The sequence below is a fragment of the Coptis chinensis genome, chromosome 1, assembly GCF_015680905.1.
Source record: "Coptis chinensis isolate HL-2020 chromosome 1, ASM1568090v1, whole genome shotgun sequence".
NCBI lineage: Eukaryota > Viridiplantae > Streptophyta > Magnoliopsida > Ranunculales > Ranunculaceae > Coptis > Coptis chinensis.
In genome coordinates this window covers 51393450-51416350 of record NC_141456.1, presented here as the reverse complement: position 1 = coordinate 51416350, position 22901 = coordinate 51393450, and the positions used below count along the sequence as shown (strand labels likewise).

General features: G+C 38.4%; 2 protein-coding genes across 2 annotated transcripts; both read right to left on the bottom strand.

The window, feature by feature from the left end:
• Positions 1-4029: 4029 nt before the first annotated feature.
• On the bottom strand, positions 4030-5224 carry LOC147524467 (uncharacterized). The gene is made up of 2 exons (XM_086574950.1): positions 4589-5224; positions 4030-4491 (listed from the first exon to the last, which is right to left on the bottom strand). Exons 1-2 carry the CDS (start codon positions 5222-5224, stop codon positions 4030-4032), a joined length of 1098 nt encoding a protein of 365 aa, XP_086431076.1.
• A 2200-nt stretch (positions 5225-7424) lies between these two features.
• On the bottom strand, positions 7425-8006 carry LOC147524466 (uncharacterized). Its single transcript, XM_086574937.1, has one exon. The coding sequence runs from the start codon at positions 8004-8006 to the stop codon at positions 7425-7427; it is 582 nt and encodes a 193-aa protein (XP_086431063.1).
• Between the last annotated feature and the right edge of the window lie 14895 nt (positions 8007-22901).

Genomic DNA, 22901 nt, shown 5'->3' with positions numbered 1-22901 from the left:
AGATTCTACATATTCAAAGGCTCCAGTGGGCCACCTTCTTCACCAACAGGGCCACTAGCTGAATCACCACTCACATTCATAACTTCTATGGAGACGTCTTCAGTTGGCTGAGCGTCTGAAGCAGCAACAAGATCGGATGGTAGATCAGGTCGTCTACTAGCATCTACAACAGTACTTTTCACAACTACTAGTGCAGCCCCACTTTCAACCGACCTCTTTAGGGTTTTATACTTACGTTCTAGCTCCAGGAGGACGTCCACCAGAACGTAAGTATCACCGCTCTCTACCAAGTCGACCAGATCGTTATATTCCTTCTGAGCCCTTTCAGCAACAACCTGTGCATTCCTGCACTCACCAATCCAGTTCTGCACCTCCACCCGTGAAGCATCAAGAGACGGTTGCAACAAGGTCGCCTTACCAGCAAGATCTCCGACCTGCAACCTCAGCCCTATTTCAGCTCGCTCCACCTCTTGAACAGCAAGCAGCTTGTCATAAGCTTCTTTGGCAGCATCCAACTCCTTCCTTCTTGTATAGGTCGGAGATAAGAGCCATCTCTTTCAGCTTCCTATACATAGCCAGGACCTGACAACAAAGAAAGTAAATCACAAAGCAGTAAAAGTGGAAAACAAGACAGTACCTAGGTCGGAGAGGCTTACAAAGCACAGGGAGTGATCCATGTCTTTAATGTTCATCCCCAGGTCCTTCCCAGTCTCCAACTGATGCCTATCTCCATCCAGGGTAATGCTATCAAGTAACCTTCTAGCAACTAAATAGCTCTTGAAACTACAGTTCCCATTCTTCACAAACTTACTCAACCCACTCGCTGGGTCCTCATAGGTGACAAGCCTATCCAAAATGTCATCAGCACCCTTGTGACGTAGGGCCGAACTCCCCGATCCCTTCAACTTCTGGGCAACAGGCTCATTCTCACTAGCCTTCTTCTTGCCTCGGGTATCAACAACCCCCACATCAACAACAAGTTCCTTAAGATCCATCATCTTCAATGGAGCCCGACCTACAGAAGAACAACCTCCACTAGTACTAGGTCGCTCCTCAGATTCAGTTTGGGACTTTTTCGCCCCTTCAGTCTCAACCACCTCAAAGCGCCTCTTCAGCTGAGGCCTCCAGAATTGAGTGGGAGCATCACCACCACCAACAGCACTCCCACTACCATGACCAGAACGTTCACCATCACCTACTTCGAAATGTTTGGCTGCATAACGTTTAACATCACCCACTTTAGAGCGTTTGGATGCAGAACGACTATCAACAGCTCCTCCAGCCATTTTCCATCCAGAAATAGGTGCCTTCCTTTGGCTCTCCCTCTCCATCTCACTGTCTGAGCTAGAATCAGAGATGTCAAAAATGAGCTTACGAGCCCTCTTCTTTTGCTCCGCCTTCTTCCGGTTGATCTTCTCCAATCCACGCCTCTTAAAGTAGTGAGAAACCTCCCCCAAGATAGCTCGTTTTTCCTTCCAACTCAAACAAGCAAACTTCTCTACAATGTCAAGCTCAAGACGACCTCGAATGGAAACCTCTCCACGAAAGAACACAAAAACATCAGAACGTACAAACATATCAAGTACAATACTTGCATATGACCTACAAAATAACTACCTACCAGCCCACTTTACAGAGCAGGTACTCAGCTCACACCCAGGGGGAGTGTAGTTACCCACAACCAACAAAGGCCTACACCTCCAGTCCTCCTTACTCACCCCCACAATTAAAGACTATTTCCCTTTTACAACTTGCAAACTAAAATTCAGTGTAACCTATCTCTTCACAAAGAAATGCTCCAACACATCTCCTAAGCGGATATTACAACCCCGCTCATTCAACAAATCCAACACATGGAAAACCCTCCAACTATTCCCTATAAACTGACATGGGGATTTGTCACAATAGTTTAAAACCTCAACAGCAAGACGGGAAAATGGCAACCTCATCCCAGCCTTCAACTGCCCATAACAAACCACCACTCCTCCATCCAGAGGGACATAGTCATCGTTATACAACCTCCCCTCTCCACCAAAGTCGTATATGGCTAGGTCGGCATTCACCCAGCCGAACTCCTCCTTCAGATCAGCATAAATTGACCTAGGCCCCATTTCCTCATCCCTTGTCTCCACTGAAGAAGACGATGAAGCTCCATCTCCACTACGAACCCTAACTTCAACGTCATCTCCATTCAAAGTTCTCTCTCTCCATTGATCAACTTCAACCTCCCCACTCAAACTATCACTGGTAGCAGACATTACGAGTTCAAAAAAATAAACAAAAGATCAAATTTTGCAAGATCAAAAGACGCTCCTGATACCAAAGAGGGGAAAAGCTTTTTTTTTTTTCTCTCTTTCTTTCTTTCGCTCTGCTCTTTCCTAGATTGACGAAATGAGAAAGTAGAACACCTTAACACATCAAAAACCCTCAGCTGCCAAAACCTCAAGAGAACACAAAATGTTTCGTGTTCCAACATAACACAATCATTACTTGCCCACAAATCGCCGTGATTTCGGGCCCACGAATCCAGCCCAACAGTTCCTGCACATTTTTCAAAAGCCAATTAAGCCTACCAGCTATCCAACATGTGTTTTAAAAAGGAAACTTTATTTTACCCTTCCTTTTTACATCACAGCTGTCCAAAGAACAGATCAAATAAAGGGGGCTGTGTAAGTACCCTCCGTTCTGCATTATAGTACATGTGTCCATACACCATGTCGTTCTCTATCAGCTCATACCACTCTATCAGAACGTACCAACGACCCGACCCTAGGTCATCCCAAGCATCAGTTACAGCCATAAATGTAAGCAAATCAACTAGCGCAATCTTGGAGCTCAGTCAACGCACCGATTAAGGAAACATTAACTTTGTAACATCAGAGTAATGACAAATCATCAAGATAGCACACAAGGTGAATCTGCACTTCATAACAGCCTGGAGCATATAAGGAAAGTCAGCTCAAACATCTTTAAGTAGAGAGAGATGAACTACGTAAGGCTTGATTCAAGTTTACCCGAAAAAACTTGATACGTAAGCAACTTTTATCCCAAGAAGAGTGCAACCATTCCCTATCACACAAATCATCAGGTCATTGTCCATTAAACACCAAACATCTACATACATCTTGCAACCACTTGTCCATTGATCGTTTCCCACTTCTAGCCACTTTTTTCTTTAAATGTTTTAGAACATTAATCTCCTTTGACAAAGTATCCAAGTTTTCTTCAAGTCCAATAAAATCTTCCATAATTCTCAGGTGATACAACATGCACTGTTACAAGTAGTCGTTGGACCATGTAGACGATAGAATGAAGCTAGATAGAGTTACTTACCTATAAGAACATTAAAGTGAGAATATGGTAAACAAAAACTAGATAAGAAAATGAATTGAAAGCCTATATGAAAATAAATGACGTGTCTTTTAGTATAATAAAAAGCAATTTCTTATCTAAACACACTAGTAACCAGAGTTCGGTCTACCACTTCCTTTAAGGATAAAATGGTCAATTGATAAATAAATATGTAAAAAATAATGAATGGAGTATGAAGTGAACAATATATTAATTAATTAATCTGATTACTGTAGTTTTATTTTTGTTATAAAGGGGAGAATAGAAAGAAAAAGGAGAACAAAAAGTATCAAAGTTTCAAATTTTGGCGTGAAATATGAATTCACCCATAAAGAGTAAAGTGGAGGAAAAAGACCTGAGCACTCTCGGGTGAGAAACAAACTACTTAAGGGAGCGAGTTACATAAAAAGGGTGCCGGTATTTGCACCCTAACTAATGGGATTGACCCCTTTTCGTGAGACACCCCTCTATCAATCATATAAGATGTTGAACACCCGTCAATTCTCACGAAAGCGAGGTGATGTATTATTGTGGAATGTTGCATTCAACAACCTTTTTGAACATATTAATAAATTCAAGATGTGGGATTATTTAGGGAAGGATAGAGCGGTTTTTTTTTTTTTTTTTTTTTTTTTTTTTAAATAACTAGGGTTTATGGTTCCCCAACCTTCATTAATATCAACATCTCAAGTACATCCTTCCTTCTTTATCCCCTTTGATCAACTCTGACAATTTTTTATCCATCGGGGGAATAAAGTACATTGTGTTGTAACTATCATCATCACTAACACTATTTCTAGTGGTACTAACTTTAGACAAATAGTCTGCCACCTGATTTCCTTCCCTGAACACATGCCTTACCACTAGCTTTGCAAAATTGATCCTCTCCACGCTTATCTGTGCTACCAAGTTCCTGCAGTACCATGGCGGAGCCTCTGTTCCATTCAAAATCTGTGCTACTCTGAGTGAGTGTACTTGTACTCCCACTTCTAAGATATTCATCTCAGCTGCACCTTTGATGCCTTTCAAGACTCCTAGTAATTCCTGATGTATAACTGAGAGCTTGTTCGAGCTACCACTAAAGGCCATTTGGACATCTCCATTTCGGTCTCTCAATGCTCCTCCATACCCTGCTTTCCCCTGTTAGGCCGAACTATCTGTGTTCAAAGTTGCCATATTTGAATCAGCCCGCCCTCTCCCATTTTACCCATTTCTCCTCCTTTTGTTTAAAGCTGACCCTAATACCTAACTTCCTCAACACAACTCTAGTTGCTACATCTTCTTTGACTACATCCAGTTTCTTCCCCAGGTACTCTCTCATGCAGTTCAGGGCTTTCGAGCTTACCACTTCTGGAGTCTTGAATCTCTTTTTCTTTAGGCGCCAATTTCGCTCGTTCCATATTGCTTGAACTGCTGCACATATTAGCGCTCTAATTACTTCAGAGGCTATTGAATTTAGTCTGCTTACCCTCATCAAGTAGTACCACTCATCATGTGAGTTTCGAACTCCTTCTAGCAAACCCATGGCTTTTTTAAAGCTTTGCCACACTAGTTTTGAGAAAGGGCAGTCGAAGAATAAGTGGGCAGAGCTCTCTTCCTGGTTGTTACAGAGACAGCACCTCGAGGATCCAATAACTTGCTTTGCCATCAATCTGTTCTGAGTGGGAAGACATCCAGAGAACAACTGCCAAATAGTAAATGAGTGCTTGGGTACTGAGAGTTTTCCCCAAACAATCTTATACCATTTAACCTTACTTCGTACATTCTTTAAAACTGCATACGCTGAAGCTATAGAGAAGTTCCCAGAGCTTGAGGGGGTCCAAATAACTGCGTCCTCTATCATGAACGAATTTATCTCTATTTCCATAATCATCTTTTTTACCTCACAATTCGGTAGGTTAATTATACACCTTCCCTATCCTCCATTGACAATCACCTCTGCCACTACTGCATCATTTAGTACAGAGTTCGAGAGAAAAGACTTAGCTTCAGCATTCAAAATCAACGGCCATGTACACCAAGGATCATGCTAGAAGCTCGTACTCTTTCCATCCGCTATACAGTACCACACATACTTCCATGTAGCTTCTTTGTGCTTTAAAATTTCTCGCCATACCCAAGAACAATCCGTTGGGATTTTCATAGTCCAGAAGTTTTTGGTCTTGATGTGTTGTTCCCATGTCCATTTCACCCATAGACAATCAGTTTTTTGGGCTAGTTTTACCACTAACCCACAGTAAGCAGCTTTGTTCTAGATCCTCGGATCCACCAGACCTAGACCGCCCTGTTCTTTGTCCACCCTGAGTGTATAGTGGCTTGCATGGTGCATTTTCTTCTCTAACTTTGGCCCTGACCAGATAAACCTATTGCATATCTTTGCTACCTTGTTGAGTACTATTCTTGGAAGCACAAAAGTCTTAGACCAATAAGTTTGAAAGGATGACAGAATAGAATTCACCAGCTGCACTCTTCCTACCCTGTTTAAATCTATGTTCTTCCAGTTTGAAATTCTTGCTGTGATCTTTTCAATGAGCGGTAGACATTCTCTTACTCCAAGTCTTGTTGCTGTGAGAGGCAATCCTAGATAAATCACCGGAGGAGTAACCAGCGATATATTCATAGCCGCTGCTAATTCTAGCCCTTCCGCCTCAGACATCTTGCCCGATTAGCGATTAATGTCGCCTTTCATTACTCAAATACAACCCTGTAGCTTTAGAGAAGGACTCCAAGATATCCTTTATTGCCATGATAGACTCCATGTTTCCTTTACAAAAGAGAAGCACATCATCTGCAAAACAGAGGTGAGAGATCTTAAGTTTCTTGCACTTTGAATGTGCAAAGATCCTTTTAGACTGTAGACCTTGTAAGAGAAGAGTGCTCAGGACTTCCATAACAAGGACAAAAAGATATGGAGATACTGGGTCCCCTTGCCTGAGCCCCCGTTTCCCCTGGAAGTATCCCTCAGGAGACCTGTTAACCAAGACCGACAAATACGGGGATGTATAGCATATAAGTAACCATTCTATGAACATAGATGGAAACTTGAACTTGTACAGGATTGCTTCCAGAGCTTGCCATGATACTGAATCATACGCTTTCTGGATGTCCATCTTTATTGCACATCTCTTCTGCCCTTTCTTCCTTGAATACCCTCTAAGGAGTTCATGAGCCAGTAACAAATTGTCTTGAATAGACCTCCTCAGTACAAATGCAGAGTGAGAACATGATATCAAAGACGCAATGCAGTTCTTCATTCTGTTTGTTAGTACTTTTGATACACATTTATACACAATGTTACAGCATGCAATAGGTCTAAATGAAGTAACATGTGAGGCATTTTTCATTTTAGGAATTAGGTAGAGAAAAGTGGAGTTTGTACCTCCCATGAGTTGCTTGTGCCTAAAAATATGCTGGATGGCTTTTATAAAGTCCTCCCTAATAATCTCCCAGCTTGACTTGAGGAAGCATGCATTAAAGCCATCCGGGCCTAGTGCCTTGTTATCCTCCATTGCAAATAATGCTTCTTTGATTTCCATTTCAGTGATCAGCTCAATCAAAGCTTGTCTTGTGACCAAATATACTTTATTCACCTGTAAACTATCTAGAAATTCTGCATCACATTCTTCTCTCGATCTCACCCCTAGTAATTCTTTGTAGTAGCTCAGAAATGCCTCTGCCACTTGGTCTTTCCCTTCTCTCTGTGTTCCTTGTGCATCCATTACATTCCATATGTAGTTTCTGGTTTTCTTTTCCTTTAGGACATTGAAGAAGAACTTACTACATCTATCTCCAAAGCAAAGCCAATCTATGTATGTCTTGTGATACATCTCCGCTTCTTCTAGTTTCAAATACTTATAGAGTTTGTCCCTCATAGCAAATTCTTGTACACTGAGGGAGTGATCCAGGGGGTTCAGGCGAAGTTGTTCTTGAATCACCTTTAATTCTTCTCTTGTGTCCACCACCAATTTCTGAATATCATTACTGAACTGTCTCGCTCATCCTTTTAACACTCCTTTCAGATTTTTGAGCTTTTTAGTTAACATAAAAGACGGGCTACCATGAACTTCTATATCCTAACACTCTCTCAAAGAAGGCTCAAAATCCTGGTGCAGAGTCCAGTTGTTACAGAATCTAAACGGAGGATGCTTCCTAAAATTATTCACAAAAGTCAAGATCATGGGGGAGTGGTCTGATAGTCCTTCGGTTATAAATTCCACCTTTGATGCTTGCGAAATAGAAGTCCAAACCGCATTTACCAAACATCTATCTATTTTCGACCACTTCCTGATACTAGCCCCTCCACTATTCCATGTATAGAAACACCCAGTAGCTGTGTGATCAAACAGTCCGGCTACATTCAAACAAGATGAAAATGGTATTGTTTCCCTGGGATGTACCTCTCTGTCCCCAACTCGTTCATATGAAAACAATACATTATTAAAATCCCCCATGACACACCATGCTCCTTGTATACCTACACTCAAGGTTTTCAGCTCATCCCATAAAATTAACCTTTCGTGACTTTTATTACTGGCATACACAACAATGAGTAAGAAGGAATACCCATAATGCAACTTGTAACTTTGCAGTGTATAAACTGCCCTCCTTCCACCTCTTTCTGAATATCCAGAAAATTTACATCCCATGTAATCCATATTCTCCCATACTCGTTACTAGCATAATTGTACATAGTTCCCCAAGTTGGGGAAACTATTCCTGTTATCTCCTGATGCTTCTCCATCCTGACCTTTGTTTCTAGGAAGCACATACAACTTAACTTGTTCTCCAAAATATACTTATTCAAAGTTTTCGCTTTATTCGGGTCATTTAGTCCCCTAACATTCCAGCTACTTACTTTCACCATTGACATAATAAGCTATTAATGTCCTCTCCTCTTTCCCCTCCCTTTGGGTTTTCCCCTACCTCTCTTATCCGATGTAGTTTTTTGTTGTTTTTCTGCATTTTTCTTCTTCTGTGCTCTGGTTTGGACTAGGGTATCTCCCTGACCCACTCTCAACGGTGTAGAGTTTGACCTATCTCCAAACAGTTCTGGTTCTGTGTCAAACAAATCATCATCCTCCAGTTCTGCTAACTCCTCAAACACATTTCTTTCCGCTATAAACTGCCCAACTCCAGGTTGCTCAGGCCTTACTTGATGTATCAGCTCTTGTATCACGACCAAGGCTTGTTCTATATCTAGGCTCAGCTCAGAGATGGCACCTTCAATACTAGCAATGGAGACCAGTAGTAAATGCGACTCCCTCACCTGTTGTTGCTCATCCCCAAACCTTAGTACCTCTTCATCTCTATGATATTCTTCATTAATATGCATACTTAGTTCAGGCCCACTCCAATATCCCTCTGTCCCTTCTTCCCTTACGCTTTCATTCTGACCTAGTGCCTGCCCTTGCGTACTAGTACTCCCACCTGTTTCTCCACCCTCTTGCTGCCCTTGAGCTATTTGAACCCTTACTCCTTGTTGTACCTGCGCTCTAGGTACCACCTGGGTTCCTTCCTCTCTATAAGTTGCAGCAGCATGTGGTTGTGCATTTGCCTTCTGTCTCCATACCATCGTACTCCTTACTCCACATTGTAGTGTAGTATGCCCGAACCGATTGCATTTTTCACAAGATTGTGGTTTCCATGGATACTCAAGCGGTATAACAATTTCTCGATCCCCAACGTTGATTTTTATATTTTCTTTGTACTCATGGTTTACTGGGAATTCGATACAGAACCGAGCAAACAACAACCTTATAACACCCCGTGTTTTTATTCTTTTATTTTCCTAATAATAATAATAATGAATAATAGATAAAATAATATAGGATAACTATCAGCTTAGGGATAAAAGTCTTGTAAGTAATAGATAAGTGTTGTCCTTGTTTTTCGGTGAGTTTTCTCACGTAGAGTTTTTGAGGGAAAAACACAGCGAGAGTTTTAGAAAAAAATGGAGTTTTACTGAAAGAAGAAAAGGAAGATTTCTTCTGTTAGCTAGCTAATAATCGGAGCGCGCTACAGGTGAGTAGCTATTGTATGTTTTTCATAAAGTTCTCGTTTACTGTAGATTGCATGAGGCTGGAAAACATATGATTTTTACTGTTCAGTTGCTGTTTTAAGATTTAGTTTTATACTGGATACTATTTAGTGTTAATTGCGCATACATCTTGATTATCGTTTGAAGAACCGTTTGTCTCCGAAAACTTGCCCCGATACGTTGAAACAAAACGAGTAAATAATTGATTAATAGTTACTGTAAATGTTGGGGTCGAGATAGGTAAATATATATGCGTTTTGATTGGACTGTGATTGTTTGGTTTATGGGTGAGGTCGGGTGTAGAATCGGTGGTTGGGTGAACTGTGATGGTTAAATATTGGTTTGGTTGTGTAATGGAGGTTGGCAGAGGGGCTGTTGAAGCTTAGAAGCTGGTTGTTAATGGCGGCAACAAAGAAATTTCGCAGTAGGTTATGTGAACATTTGTTGATTTGGTTTTTGATGCATGCTAGAATGATGATTGATGTCGGGGAAGTAAAGGTTTGATGGTTGGGTTAATGTGTATGGTTGGGGTGCTGTTGGGAGCTTTGGAAGGGCATTAATGGCGGTCGAGATCTAGAATTGGGAGTGATCTCGACAGTGGATAAAAGGGAGTGGTGTGTGTATGAAAGATGGTTGGTTTTTGATGGGGAGTCAAACTGATATGATGAGGAAGGGAGGAGAGGTGGCTGAAAAATGTGAGCTGGTGGTGGAGGGGATAACCAAGATTTGGATCCGGTGCTCCCAGTCTCACCAGTTCTAACTCTATTTCGGTTGGTTTTGGGCTTGGGCCTTAGATTGTTTGTTTGGGCCAGCTCATTTTCTTTAGTTCTTTGGGTCGGTTTTTGATTGTGTGGGCTGGTTTTATAAATCCAAGTGGGTCAGGTTATAATTTATGAATAGTAAGTTTAGATTGGGCTTGGGAAAGGCCAAGGGTTTTAGGCCTTAGTCTTTGGGTTCTTGGCTAGATTGACTTTGACCGGAGTTGACTTTGACTTTGACTGTTGACTAGGGTTGACTTTGACCAGTTGACCCAGTTTGACTTTTAACTCGGATTATGATTCGGTCTATTAGGATAAGTCTAGGACTATTAGCATGCTTGACTTTAGGTTAAGACCTTTCTAAATATACTTATGTACGTGTATTAACTACTGTGTGATTTTTCAGTCTTTTATGTTATACAATGTTATGACACTTAGACATCCATATAATTAATAACGCGTAAACCAAAAAATACATGAATCAAGGTACTCCTTAGTTCTCTGAAATAATATATGCAATAAAGTTCAAAAAAATGCGTAAACAAATTTACCGCACTCTTTTAGAACTCTCCACGCCTCAAGTTTTGGAATTGAGTTTTATGACTGTTAATGTCATATGTTAGGTGGGCATTCATTGAATGTGCCATAAATGGCCCATTAGCGTTATCTATGGGTACTCATTGAATGTGCCATGAATGACCCGGGTATTCATTGAATGTGCCATGAATGACCAGATTGTTTGGACTGCCCTAGAGAGGAACTAAGGTATTCGCTTTGCGGGTTAGTTGTATTGATTTGATTATGCGAGTGTGTTTGGGCTTATTTTTGAATACCTAATATAATATCTACATATGTTATATAGAAGTTTTAACTTTCTTTTGCAGGAGGGTAGGACTTAATAACATTTTGTGTAGGGACGCGGTCTTACCCTTATACAGCAGTGGATATCGGTAAGTTTTAATTCAATGACTTAGTTATTAAAACAAGTTATTATAATGAGTTAATAAAATAGAAGTCTTGCTTGGGAAGAAACTATGCCGGTTGACATGACGGAACTACCTATCTTCCAAGCTGAGAATGATTAAGTTATGGGAAAATATAACGTGATTGTTTGGATAATTAAAGTATGATAATGGTTATATATGGTTAGTCTACTCATACTAGCAAATTCCATTTTGCTGACCCATGTTTGCTTTGTTTTGGCAACGTGGGTATGTTCTTGGGAACATAGGTGGAAGGCAGTGGAACCGCGGCGTTTGATTTGGATTTGATCTGGAGCAGTCCGTTAGTTTTTATTAGGTCTGATCTTTTTGGAAGTATGTAATAACGCAGTTTCATATTCATCATGGAATGAGAATATGATGTGGAGGACCTATTATTCTTAGAATGTTATATTGATGATTTTTGGATGGAAGATAGACTTTCATAAAGTAATAAAGAGAATTTTGGAGATTATTTTTGTTGTTAAGATTCTTTATGATGTGGGTTTTAGGTTTTGACATGTGTTATATCCACCCCGTCATAGTCTGGGTTTTTAGACAATTGAACATAGTGATGTTTGAGATATTTATATTTCAAATATTCATTTTTTTTAATTGTTTAGAAATTTGGGCTGTGACAAACCTTTTCCTCTTTGCTGTAGCATCATCCATGAACTTTGGTTCTCCTCCTACCAAACTTGCTAGATATGACAACCCATCCAGTGTCCACATCTCCTTTGGCACTTCCATCAGCTTTACCCAAATCGGTATTGTAGCCTCCTTGCTCTTGTAATTGTTCACCTCAATTGTCCAAGGCTTTATCACGAACACTCTCCCCGCAATAAACACCGGTCCTTCATCTAATACCATTTGTCTATCTTCTGTAAAAGTAAAATTCATGTAAAACATGTCCTTATTAGTCGTGATGTCAAACTCTCCCTTAGTTTCCATTTCTTCCCCAGAAAATCTTTTACCATGGGAAACGCTAAACATTTATCCAAGAAATATCCAACCAAATATTCATCCCATTGTTTTATCCCTTGTTCTACTAACTCCTTTGGAACTTGAGCAACACCATCTATGAGAATTGGAGAGAACGATGTAAAAGCTACAGTCGATTCCTGAGCTCCACTTCGACCAAACAAAGCACTCCACCTAGTTCCGTTCCCATTTCTTTGGGCATCATCTCGCTGTTGGTTGCTTGTCGAGGCCATCTTTACTCTACCGCACTTCCAGCAAAGTTTCTAATGGGGGTGTAAACAGTATAAAGTGTAAAGTTTACACTCCAAGTACGAAAAAACTCCTTCCAATGGGGGTTGTATATCGTAGGTAATAGTTTATTAGTTAATAGATGGGGTGGGGAATTCCCCATCCGGCTATTAGTTAATAAAAAAGCCAGGACGTCACTTGTAGTACCATTTGTGTAACTAAAAAACTCGGACGTCACTTCAACTAACATGGGAAGCTTTATTTTTCTATTTGCGATGGTCTAAATCCGTTGCTCAGTCCCATTGATAAGTTTTGCAAAACACAGACGTTGCTTTGAATGTCTTATGAAAGTGGACCATTATTTGTTTTAAACCTTTGCGACGGCCAAGCCCGTCATTTTTTATTATTTTGAATGGGCTGGTACAGATTAAGTCCGTTGTTATCTCTTTTTACACATTTGCCTCCACCTACCATTGGAAGAGCCACAAGTAGTAAATATATACTTTATATATTTTGGAGTTAGATAGAGTGTATAATCCTAATGGCGCTTATGTGGAGCCTATGTGGAGGTGGATTTTTACGCTCTCCATTGGAGATGCCCTTACAATTTACACTCCCATCGATAAAGTGGATCTAAACCACAAATTACTGACTGAATTTTTGTGGAGGTAATAAAATGTTATTGTGAAGATTATTAATCTTCACAAAAATCAACTCATTTCAATATGTCTAGCCCTATTGAAAGTGTTGAAAATTTTGGTCCATGAGATTTTCTCTTAACCTTAAACACAAATTGTGACGAGTAAGTAATAGCTCGCAAACAGAACATATAATAGTGAGCTATTAAATTTGTTCTTACCATATGAAATTGGATCCAATCTCGAGATGATGGCGGTTTGCCCGACCGCTGCCTGGCCGAGGGCCCTCCACAACAATAACGAAAGGTGTGAGAATCAAAAGAGACAACATAGACAAACAAGCGTAGTAGTTCATCCCACCAACATACTTCCTTTCATTCCTCTCTTTCAAAATATGTTGTGGAATACAAATGCCAAATTCGATATCATTGCTCCCATAAACCCAATTAAACAACAACTTCCACCCAACCTCATTCAGAAAAAAAACAACCATTCCACAAAGTAAAGCAAATAAAATGCCCAAAATGAACAAAATGAATCAAATCAATATACTAAACAAATTGTACCAAAATTCTTCAAAGAAATAAATAACTTACCAATCATATTGAAATTAAGTTCAGTAACAGCAGCAAGTGTGCAACCACCAATAATCGGAAGAAGCGATATATAAACCGGCATGGGAAACGATTCACCCAACAAAAACCTTGGAACCAAAACACTAAAAGCAGGTTCACCACTCTTAATAATATGAGTAAACAATACATTCACCTTTGACATATGAAGTAGACTAGATTAGAGTATCTCAAAGTTTGTTTTTGATGTGGTTCATCCTAGATTGTTTAAAGTTTGAATGATGAGAATTTGAAGGAAGAAAGTAGACTCTTAGTTTAGAACTACTTTAGTTTTTTAGTTTATGAATGAAAAACATTGAAAGTTTAAGTTGTTGAAGATTGAAATGACTCAAAGCATTGAAAGAAAGTATTGAAATGAAAGATTTAACGAGAACAACAAAAGAAGATAGATTGATTTATTGAAATAAAGCAAAATAACAAGATTGAAATGAAAATAAATGAAGAACTATAAAGTAAAAGACATGAAAATGTAAAAGACTATAAATTAAATCCTACATGACACTAGATTAAGTTTAGGTGCATTCTCTCTCCCTAACTTTTAGATTATATACCCATACTTTTTGCCTTTTACTGATTTGCCCTTCTCTATTATAATTGAGACACCTCATACTTCACTTTTTTCTTTTGCTTTTGCTTTTGCCTTTTGATTTCTTCTTGATCAAGATAGGTTTTAGAGAATGCCATATTTTGAGATAAGGACCTCCATCTTTGGTCCCTTGAGTTGAGGGCTTTGACCTTTGACTTTTTCATAGTAGCTTCTGGTCTTCATAATAAGCATGATTAAGGCTCCTTTTGGTGCTAAGACACATCTTTTATGATAAGTGGTTTGAAAGTCTCTGTAACTTGAAAAAGGCAATAAAAGCTATAAATTATCTTTTTATTAAGCATAAGAAGGGCTGTAATGCAGTAATATAAAGGTAATAAAACGCATATTTGGGAGTTGATCACCACCCCCAAATAGCATCTTGCTTATCCTCAAGCAAGGATGAGAGAAAAAACTAAGATCACAAATGAGTGATTTATTATAAGTTATATTAATCTCGTTTCGCAGAGTTTGATTGCATTGACTATATACAACAAGACCTTAAACCACTAGGAATTTCCAAGTGGATGAGCTTTAAGCCTTGTGAGAGTTTTCTAGTGAAGGTACTCACAAACTTCTTCTATTTAGTAAAAAGGGTCTTGTTTTCTTATTTATTCTCAGAAGTCCATACATCTCATTAGTGGAGAATAAGGACAAACTTATTTGAACTTAGAATAACATATGTACAGTAATTTAATCATTTAAAGATAAATGTGCAAAACATGAGCAATGAAATGCAAAAGCAGAGTCATTTTTGATACTTTTGGAGAGCGTCCTTAAGGTGGGTTCTCACAGGGGTGTGTTGCAATCACAACTCTCTGATAGATTCACTCAAGGTTCGTTCTCTCAAGTGCAGTGGACACTTATATTCTTCGCATACTCAAATGACGTCCAAAGAAACCGAGGTCGATTGATCACGCTTGCTACTTACTATCACACCATCCTATTCCTAATTGAGCTAGATGTATTTCATTAAGAGTTACGAGGCTAGGGTGATGGTTTAGAAAGAAAAAGGAAGGGAAAACAAAATCTGATAAGTTGAGAAACTAGGTCTTCAAGATACTTGTAACCAAAGAAAAACCTCATTTTGTTATTTTCTTCTGAATTGTGATATATTCTTTTAGCCCTTTGGCTTTGTGACTCCTTATGATTTTGAATTTTTAGGAGTCCTAACTTTGCTTTTGTTTCTTTTTCTTTTTGTTTCTAATATTGTCTCCCCTTGATTTTGAACTTTTAGGAGATTCAATTTTTGATACCTTTGATTTTTTTTGGAGTTTTGGTTTTTGGATATATATTTCTTTTCTTTTCTTTCTTTTTATTTTCTTTTATTTTCGAAGCAACTAACTGTTCTGTTTTTGTACAAGGTCTTCTCTTCTCTTTTTCCGATATCCATTCAGTTCTCAACTCATCAGCCATGTAAACTTTTTATTGTGTGTTGTAAAGGGTTAAGAATTTTTGGTGAAGAATAAAAAGGCTTTTAGAAAAGGTTGAAGGCTCAAGAGGGCTAACTAGAGAAAAATTATGTTTTTAGGGTTTTAACGTTTATTTGGCTATATCGATCCAAAAAGGGCCTAAATTCTCTCTTAGGATATGACGTGGTGATCAAGCAAGTGGACGTGTGGTCTTTCTATCCGTACATCCTTTATGTCGTCACTCAATAATCATTTTTTTTTCCGATAACCTATTCAATAATCATTCAGATGAGACTTTTGGTTAGATTCTCACAGGATATAGAACTTAATTATTCTAACCTTGACTTCGGAAACTCACAGCTATATACAAACAAATTCTGATGCATGTCATTCATGAAAAGATGCAGAAACTATTGTACGTATCAAGGCTAAAAATATCGGCCGATATATCGATATATCGGCGATATATTTAAGTTTTTGGCCCCTCTGATATAGAGATATTAAAATATTTCAGATGGATATATTGATATAATTTCAAACCGATATATATCGAGTTTTCCGATATATAGATATATATTGACCGATATATCCGATTTTGTCCGTCGACTTTGTTAACTTTGACCGATGTTTGACTGATTTTTTATTATTTTTTTCCAATATTTCCAATATATATCGCTATATATCTACAATATTTCCCGATATATTGACCTTGCCTTTTTTTTTTTGTATGTGAGATGTGGGATATGGATGATGGTCGTTAAACAAAATAGAAGAGTATCAAAACCTAATTATCCCTCAATAAGTAAAGGATGAGTAGGGTATCGTTCCACTTTTAAGTGTATATTTATATGAAGGACAGGACTGGAAAGGGGGTTTGAGGGATTAAAAACTATTATTATAGATATTATAGATTCTAATGCTAAACTAAACTAAACTAAACTAAACTAAACTAAACTATTGAGAATTTATAAGAAAGGGGATTCAAGAGATTAGAATCCACCAATACTTTTGATCCAATGACCTTTTGCTTCATAGTTGTTCTCACAAGTTGACTACAATTAGGCAATCGAGCGAGTGTCGATGCCCTCTTGGACAAAACATCGTTAACAAATTACTCTACTTAAGGTTGTTCCTATGTTCATCTTCTTTATTTTTATGTGAGCTTGGGCAGCTCTTTAATGAATCACCATCTAAGGCAAACACAAGGAATACTTCCCTTACTCTAAAACATTACACAACTAGAAGAAACGTAGAGAATAATAGTATAATATTCATTTACAATAAATAAAACCTTATTCTAGCATTATATTCAATTGCAATAAATAAAAGCATGTCACTAGCAAATATTCAATTGCAATAAATAAAACCCTAAACTAGCATGATATTCGATTGCAATAAATAAAAACCTTAATCTATACTTCCATCCCCTGGTCTGGGCAATGGAACTAATAACTAAAAACATAAAGAACTAACCTGATTGAAGAATACCATGAACCAGAATAATCATTAAACCTTAAGCAATGGCTTCATCTCCTCCCTTGAAGGAGAAGATTAGCCTTCCATAAAGAAGGAAGAACAGGAAGAACGAGAAGAAGAAGAGTCGAAGAAGATAAGACTAAAAAGACTAATTTATTAAGACTAAGTTAGTTAAAACCGATCTTTTATTATTAATCTCTCTCTGCCTCAAGTTCTGGAGACAAAAATATAAGTGAATTGGCAAATTACATGAGGCACTTAGGTTCTCTATTTATAGAGATTACAATGAGCTCTAGAAGCATTCCAAACCGTCATTTGTTTCCTAATACAAATAGACTTCTTTCAGAGTCTAACTTCTTCTCCAAAACTAAGAAGAAATTGGCTACAGTGTCGATCCATGCGTCTGGACACACTATTCATGCGTCTCAGATGCAATCAATGCGTCTGGACGCTCGATCCATGCGTCCCAGACGTGTTAGCTGATTTTGTCTCTTCTGCTCTATCCTTCTATCCTCTTTTGCGGGCTTTAGTCCAAGCAATGAATCATTTGGCTTTGGGCTACCAAATAGGCTTTTAAATAGGTCCAAGTCGCATATTTAATAGCTCCAATTTCTTGGCCTTCTCCACGATTGTCCACAGGTTTCCCATGTCATCCTTAATGCTCCGAATTGCTCCGTTTTACCACTTTTTCTCTAATATTCCACAAAACTCACTTTTTCACCTGTAGAATCTTAAAACACAACTTATAAACACTATTAGTCCACTAAGATGGCTAAACAAGAGGCATAATCGAGGGTTAAATTGCACTTTTTGAGCACTTATCATATATTGACACAAATTGTTTTTTGACCAATCAACAAAAAGAGATATATCGTCCGATATATCAACATTTCCGATATATTTTGTTTTTTGAAGGGTCCAAAATATCACCCAATTTCGAAATATTAGGCCTTGGTATATATATATCAGTCTAAGTACGAATAACGAATCCTTACTCTATTCCTATAATGAGACTTCTAAACTTTTTATTCATCCTAGACAAAGGAAACAAGACTTTTTCATACTAAATAAAAAAAATTGTTTGGTCTTTTTCGATTTTTTTTAGAAAGGAAAAAATATACTATTATATCTACTATATAGAAAATGCCTAGTTTTTGCAAAATATTACTATACCACCCCCAAATATAACTATACTTTGTCCTCAAAGTATGAAGAGATAAGGAAGGAGATTACCATAGAAACATAAGCAAAAATGGTGATACACTTGTATTCTATTCTTCATGATGAAAATACGCCACCCCCAAATAAATTTAGGGCGTGGGTTGTTTGATACAGAACAAGAAATACATGGTTTATTAATATACTAGGGATAACTATTCTACTATGAAATCTTTTTGGGTTTTTGTATTTTTGAAAATATGCATGAAAGAAAAATGGAAAAATTTGGCATGATGTATCTGTTTTACCTTCTACTTATATACCAAATTCCACAAGAAAACAAATAAAACAAACATATATAATATTTAAACATATAATTAAACTTATACTAAATGTCAGACACGTAAGAAAGAAAGATAAAAATAAATATATCCAACTATACGGACACTAAGGAAATGCCTAGTCAGAATCCGTGCGTGACTTGTCTCGACGTCTAGAAGCTCCTTCTCCTTGATGACATCAGGTCCTAGCATGCCTATCACTATGTGGGAGCGCGTCTCTAATGCTCTGCAGTGTTCTAGTGACACTGTGCAGAAAACGTCGCTGCTCCTGCTGGAAGGACCACTGCTCCTCTCTAGGGTATGTTGTTCCGCTCTGATGGTTTGTTGTTCCACTATGATGTTTTCCTGAATTTCCCTGAGCTGGTGGAGGTACATATGCAGAATCCTCTAGCCTCCATGGAGGAAGTGAATTCCGTCCATGGGTTGAGTGAACTGTCCAGTTGCATCTTCTGTGAAGTAATCCACTTTCTCAGTCGGGAGTGCTTGCTCGGTGGCTCTGGCAGCAGGCGAAAGCTATAATTTTTGGATGCAGTGGGCATAGATAGGACTTATGGTAGTGTCTTTGACCTCCACTAGGGCGTCTGTGGCCTCGAACCCCTAGTGCTGCATGATCCTGGTGACCAGCACTGGTAGATAGGCGGTTGACTTCTTCGGTGTACAGAGTTGCTCCCAAATGAAGGTGACGATGCTGAAGCTGTTCTTCTGCTCTTGAAGAATCCATAGAATATGGAGCATCGCCTTACCAATATCAAAAGGCTTGGCTGAGCCTAGCAGGTCATAGGCTGTCTACTGAGATACTGCCAACTAATTTTTTCGCAGTGAACTCTGAAACGCGCTGTGAGACTTGGGGTTATTCACCCTCTCGAGAAGTGTCTATACCATCATCACATCGATGGTCTTGTTGTCCAGGGATTGTTCCATCTGAACATAAGCCTTTAGAGGAATCCCCATAACTCCACTCACCACCTCCTTGGTGAGCTCAAGCGAGCGACTATCCTTGACAACTGTGATGCGGTCATCCTCCCTCTAAGCATGTAGTTATAAAATGAAAGAGTGAGAGAGGGAGAATAAGCCACACCTTCCAACAAAACCAAGGGATCCCATCATCTTCTTCTAATCTCAGCCTTGAAGTGCACTTCAAATAGATCGGAATTGAAGAGGTTTTGAAAATTTTACTCTGGCACGATTTTGTGAACTCAAGCCATTTAGAGTAGAGATTGATAAAATTAGGGTTTTGAGTTGGAATGAGGGTTGAAAATGGGGCAGGCTGTGAAAAAATTGGGCAGTGGCGTGTAGGGCGGCTAGGGTTGGGGATTTTTGTGAGGAAGAAGGGGAATATGGGCGGTCGCATGGGCTAAGTGGATTTGATGGCACATGCCTTGCACGTGCCTTCTAAGTGAAATTGAATTTTTGGCCCAAGCCCAAATGAAATCAGGAAATTCCAATTTTGTCCTCAGTCCCTTTCCAACTTCAAGAGTTGTTTAGTGCTTCGTTACTTGTCTGATCTTGACCCGTGAGGTACTAAACGATCAACATTGAAAATGCAACGTAACGGTATAAGGTACACTCACATCCAACGGTGGATAAAAAGTAGATGATGGAAAGAAATGAAAAGGAATTGTAAGGAAATATATACAAATAACATAAGAAAAATTTTAATTAATTTTTTTGAGTTTTGAATAAGTTTGAGTGAAATTTTAAAAATATGGGTCGTTTTAAGTCAGATCCCCAAGACTTGGAAGTTTTTGAAAACTTGAGTCAATCCTAATCAGATGGTAGTATTACTTTCTTAGTCTGAGCGTAATGCACTGGAGGATAGCACGTGTAGACTTTATAAACAAAATTATTATGAGGTTGAAGACCAAGGTAAGTTGGTGTTTGACAATTCAAGCACCAGCCTTCTCTCAGAGCTCGTCTCTTATGTGCGTATGAACTCTTACCTAAACCAGGAATGATTTTCGGTATATGTGTCCATATCTTTACCTGTAGCTCTCTAGAAAGTGCTTGTACACGATCATTGAAACTTATCATTCTAGTCTTACTAGGTGGAGGGTTTTTATTTGCTACAGAAGACATTTTTGAAAGTTTTTGAAAGAGAGAGATTGAGAAGGGGAAAGATTTTTAAGAAAGGAAAATTTTGAAAATTTTGAAAATTTTGTACAAGTTTGTGGTGATATAGGCGACCCTTAGTAAGCAAAGCTGATCTCAAAACACCCATAGATTGCGTTGTTCTAGGGGTTGGTCTGTGTAAAATCCATTGTCCGTTTTGTTTTTTTAGAAAAATCACATAACTATTGATGTATCGAGAATCATCTATTATAAGCGCGGTGAAAACAACAATTTTATTAAAGAAAGAAAGAAACATTTGTTTTTGGCTTTTTGGTTTTTATGTTCCTAAATTACTATGACAGAAAAATATAAACTATAAAACTACTAAGAAAAATCACTATGACGAAAGTGATCCTCCCAATAAAAGGTGCTTGAAATTAAGTGATTCTAATTGAGAACCTGCGTGGGGTTTGGCTTGCCGTAGATTGTGCACTTCCTTGTTTTGCAAGAAAGCGAATCTAGTGAAGAGGACTAACTCTATTCCTAGATAATCTAGTCTCTCCTCTCCTAATCTTTAGTTAGCCTTATTTGGTAGCAATTCTAACCAGAGAGAAAGACGAAGCTCAAAACAATTAGAAATCACCCATAAAAGGAAAAAGTTTTCGAAATCAAAGGGCTTCAGCTACTAACTATCGCACGATATGGCATGCCTATAGAAGACGAGACATGTTAAACAACCATGAGAGGCAACCGTAAGACACCTTCACTCAATCCCCATCACCCTCTGCTTTGTTTCACATCTCTTCTTTGTAGAGGAAAAACTACTCAGCGTCAAAGGTGAAGACTGAAAGAAAAATGCTTATGTAAAAATAGAAAACATAAAAACAGAAAATAGGGAAATAAAAATAAAGATAGGAATTGTAAATGACAGGAATAGAAAAGCTATTCTAAAAAGAAGTGTAAAATAAAGAAAATAAAATTTGTATACTTGCTATATAAGGGTACACTACTCAAACGACGAGTAAAAGTGCTAATGTGGAATGCATAAGATATATTGTGGACTCAAGGCTTCGGCACTTACAACCACACCCTCTAAGTGGAGAGGTCCGGTTACCTTATTGATGTATTCCCTTAAAAGGAAAAGGTGAAATCGAATAGGAAAGGAATACATCGGAAAAGAGGATTTAATCCTCATAGATGGGATGATTAAGAAAGAGTTTTTAGCTCTCCAGCGTCGTTCACGTCACTTGTTGCTTTAAAGGCTGTGTTTGTTGGTTTAGGGTTTGGAATAGCTTGTCTAGGGAACACACCTTTCTGGGTTTTATCTTGGGTTAACAGGTTCAGAGATTGTTGCATGGATGCTAGGATTTGGGTTTGTTGTTGCATGACATATATCATTATTTCAGTGGGCTTATCTGTTTGGACACTAGTTGATGGTGTAATAGGAACTAGGTCTCTTTGGTTGTTGATAGGTGGGTTTTGGTAGTTCTGGTTAAACTTGGATGGAACCAATGCTCTGTTCAGATTGTTATAAGTATCTTGTCCTTGTCTGAATGTATTTGGTGGTTTATTGAAACCTGGAGGTGGTTGGTTTTGTGGAATGTTGGTCCATGCGAAGTTTGGATGTTGTCTCTAAGGTGCATTTGGTACATTGAAAACACATACTTCTTCTAGCTGAAGTGATGATAGGTTTGTGATCAAGAGACAGGTGGCATCTATATGTTTTAAGCTTAGATATAAATTGCATGATGATGTATTTATGTTCATGATAGGATAATGGGTTTGGTCTTTTTCTTTGGTTGTGAGGGTATCTATCTTTCTTGTGAGGGTTTCAATTAAAGTTTTGATTTCAGGATCGGATTTCACCTAAAAAATACTACTAGTCTTAGATGTACTGGGTTGGGCTATTCTGGAATTGTTTATGTCGCCCCAATGGGTACTCTTTTCAGCTTGATTTTCAAGAAAGGTTAAAGCATCGGTTGCACCTCTATCCAAAAAATTATCATTACTCATGATGTCGAGGGTTACTTTGTGTTATGGGAGAAGACATTTGAAGAAACATTGGATAAGAGTGGATTTTTCTAGTTTATGGTGAGGACATGAATGGAGTAGGTTAGAGAATCATCCCATGTTTCGAAAAATGTCTCACTTGGGCTCTGTCTAAAGAACTGTATCTTGCTTCTTATCTCATCTATTTTCTTTGGCGGAAAGTACTTATTCATGAAGGAAAACACAACCTTTTCCCATGTATCGAAAGAATTAGCCTTCTGCGAAAGA

Excerpts from the sequence above, each read along its gene's own strand:
- LOC147524467 (XM_086574950.1), bottom strand. The coding sequence starts at position 5,224 with ATGATTATGGAAATAGAGATAAATTCGTTCATGATAGAGGACGCAGTT. Across the intron at positions 4,492-4,588 it reads TGAGGAAGTTAGGTATTAGG|GGGAAAGCAGGGTATGGAGG; the intron begins GTCAGCTTTAAA and ends TCGGCCTAACAG.
- LOC147524466 (XM_086574937.1), bottom strand. The coding sequence starts at position 8,006 with ATGGATTACATGGGATGTAAATTTTCTGGATATTCAGAAAGAGGTGGA.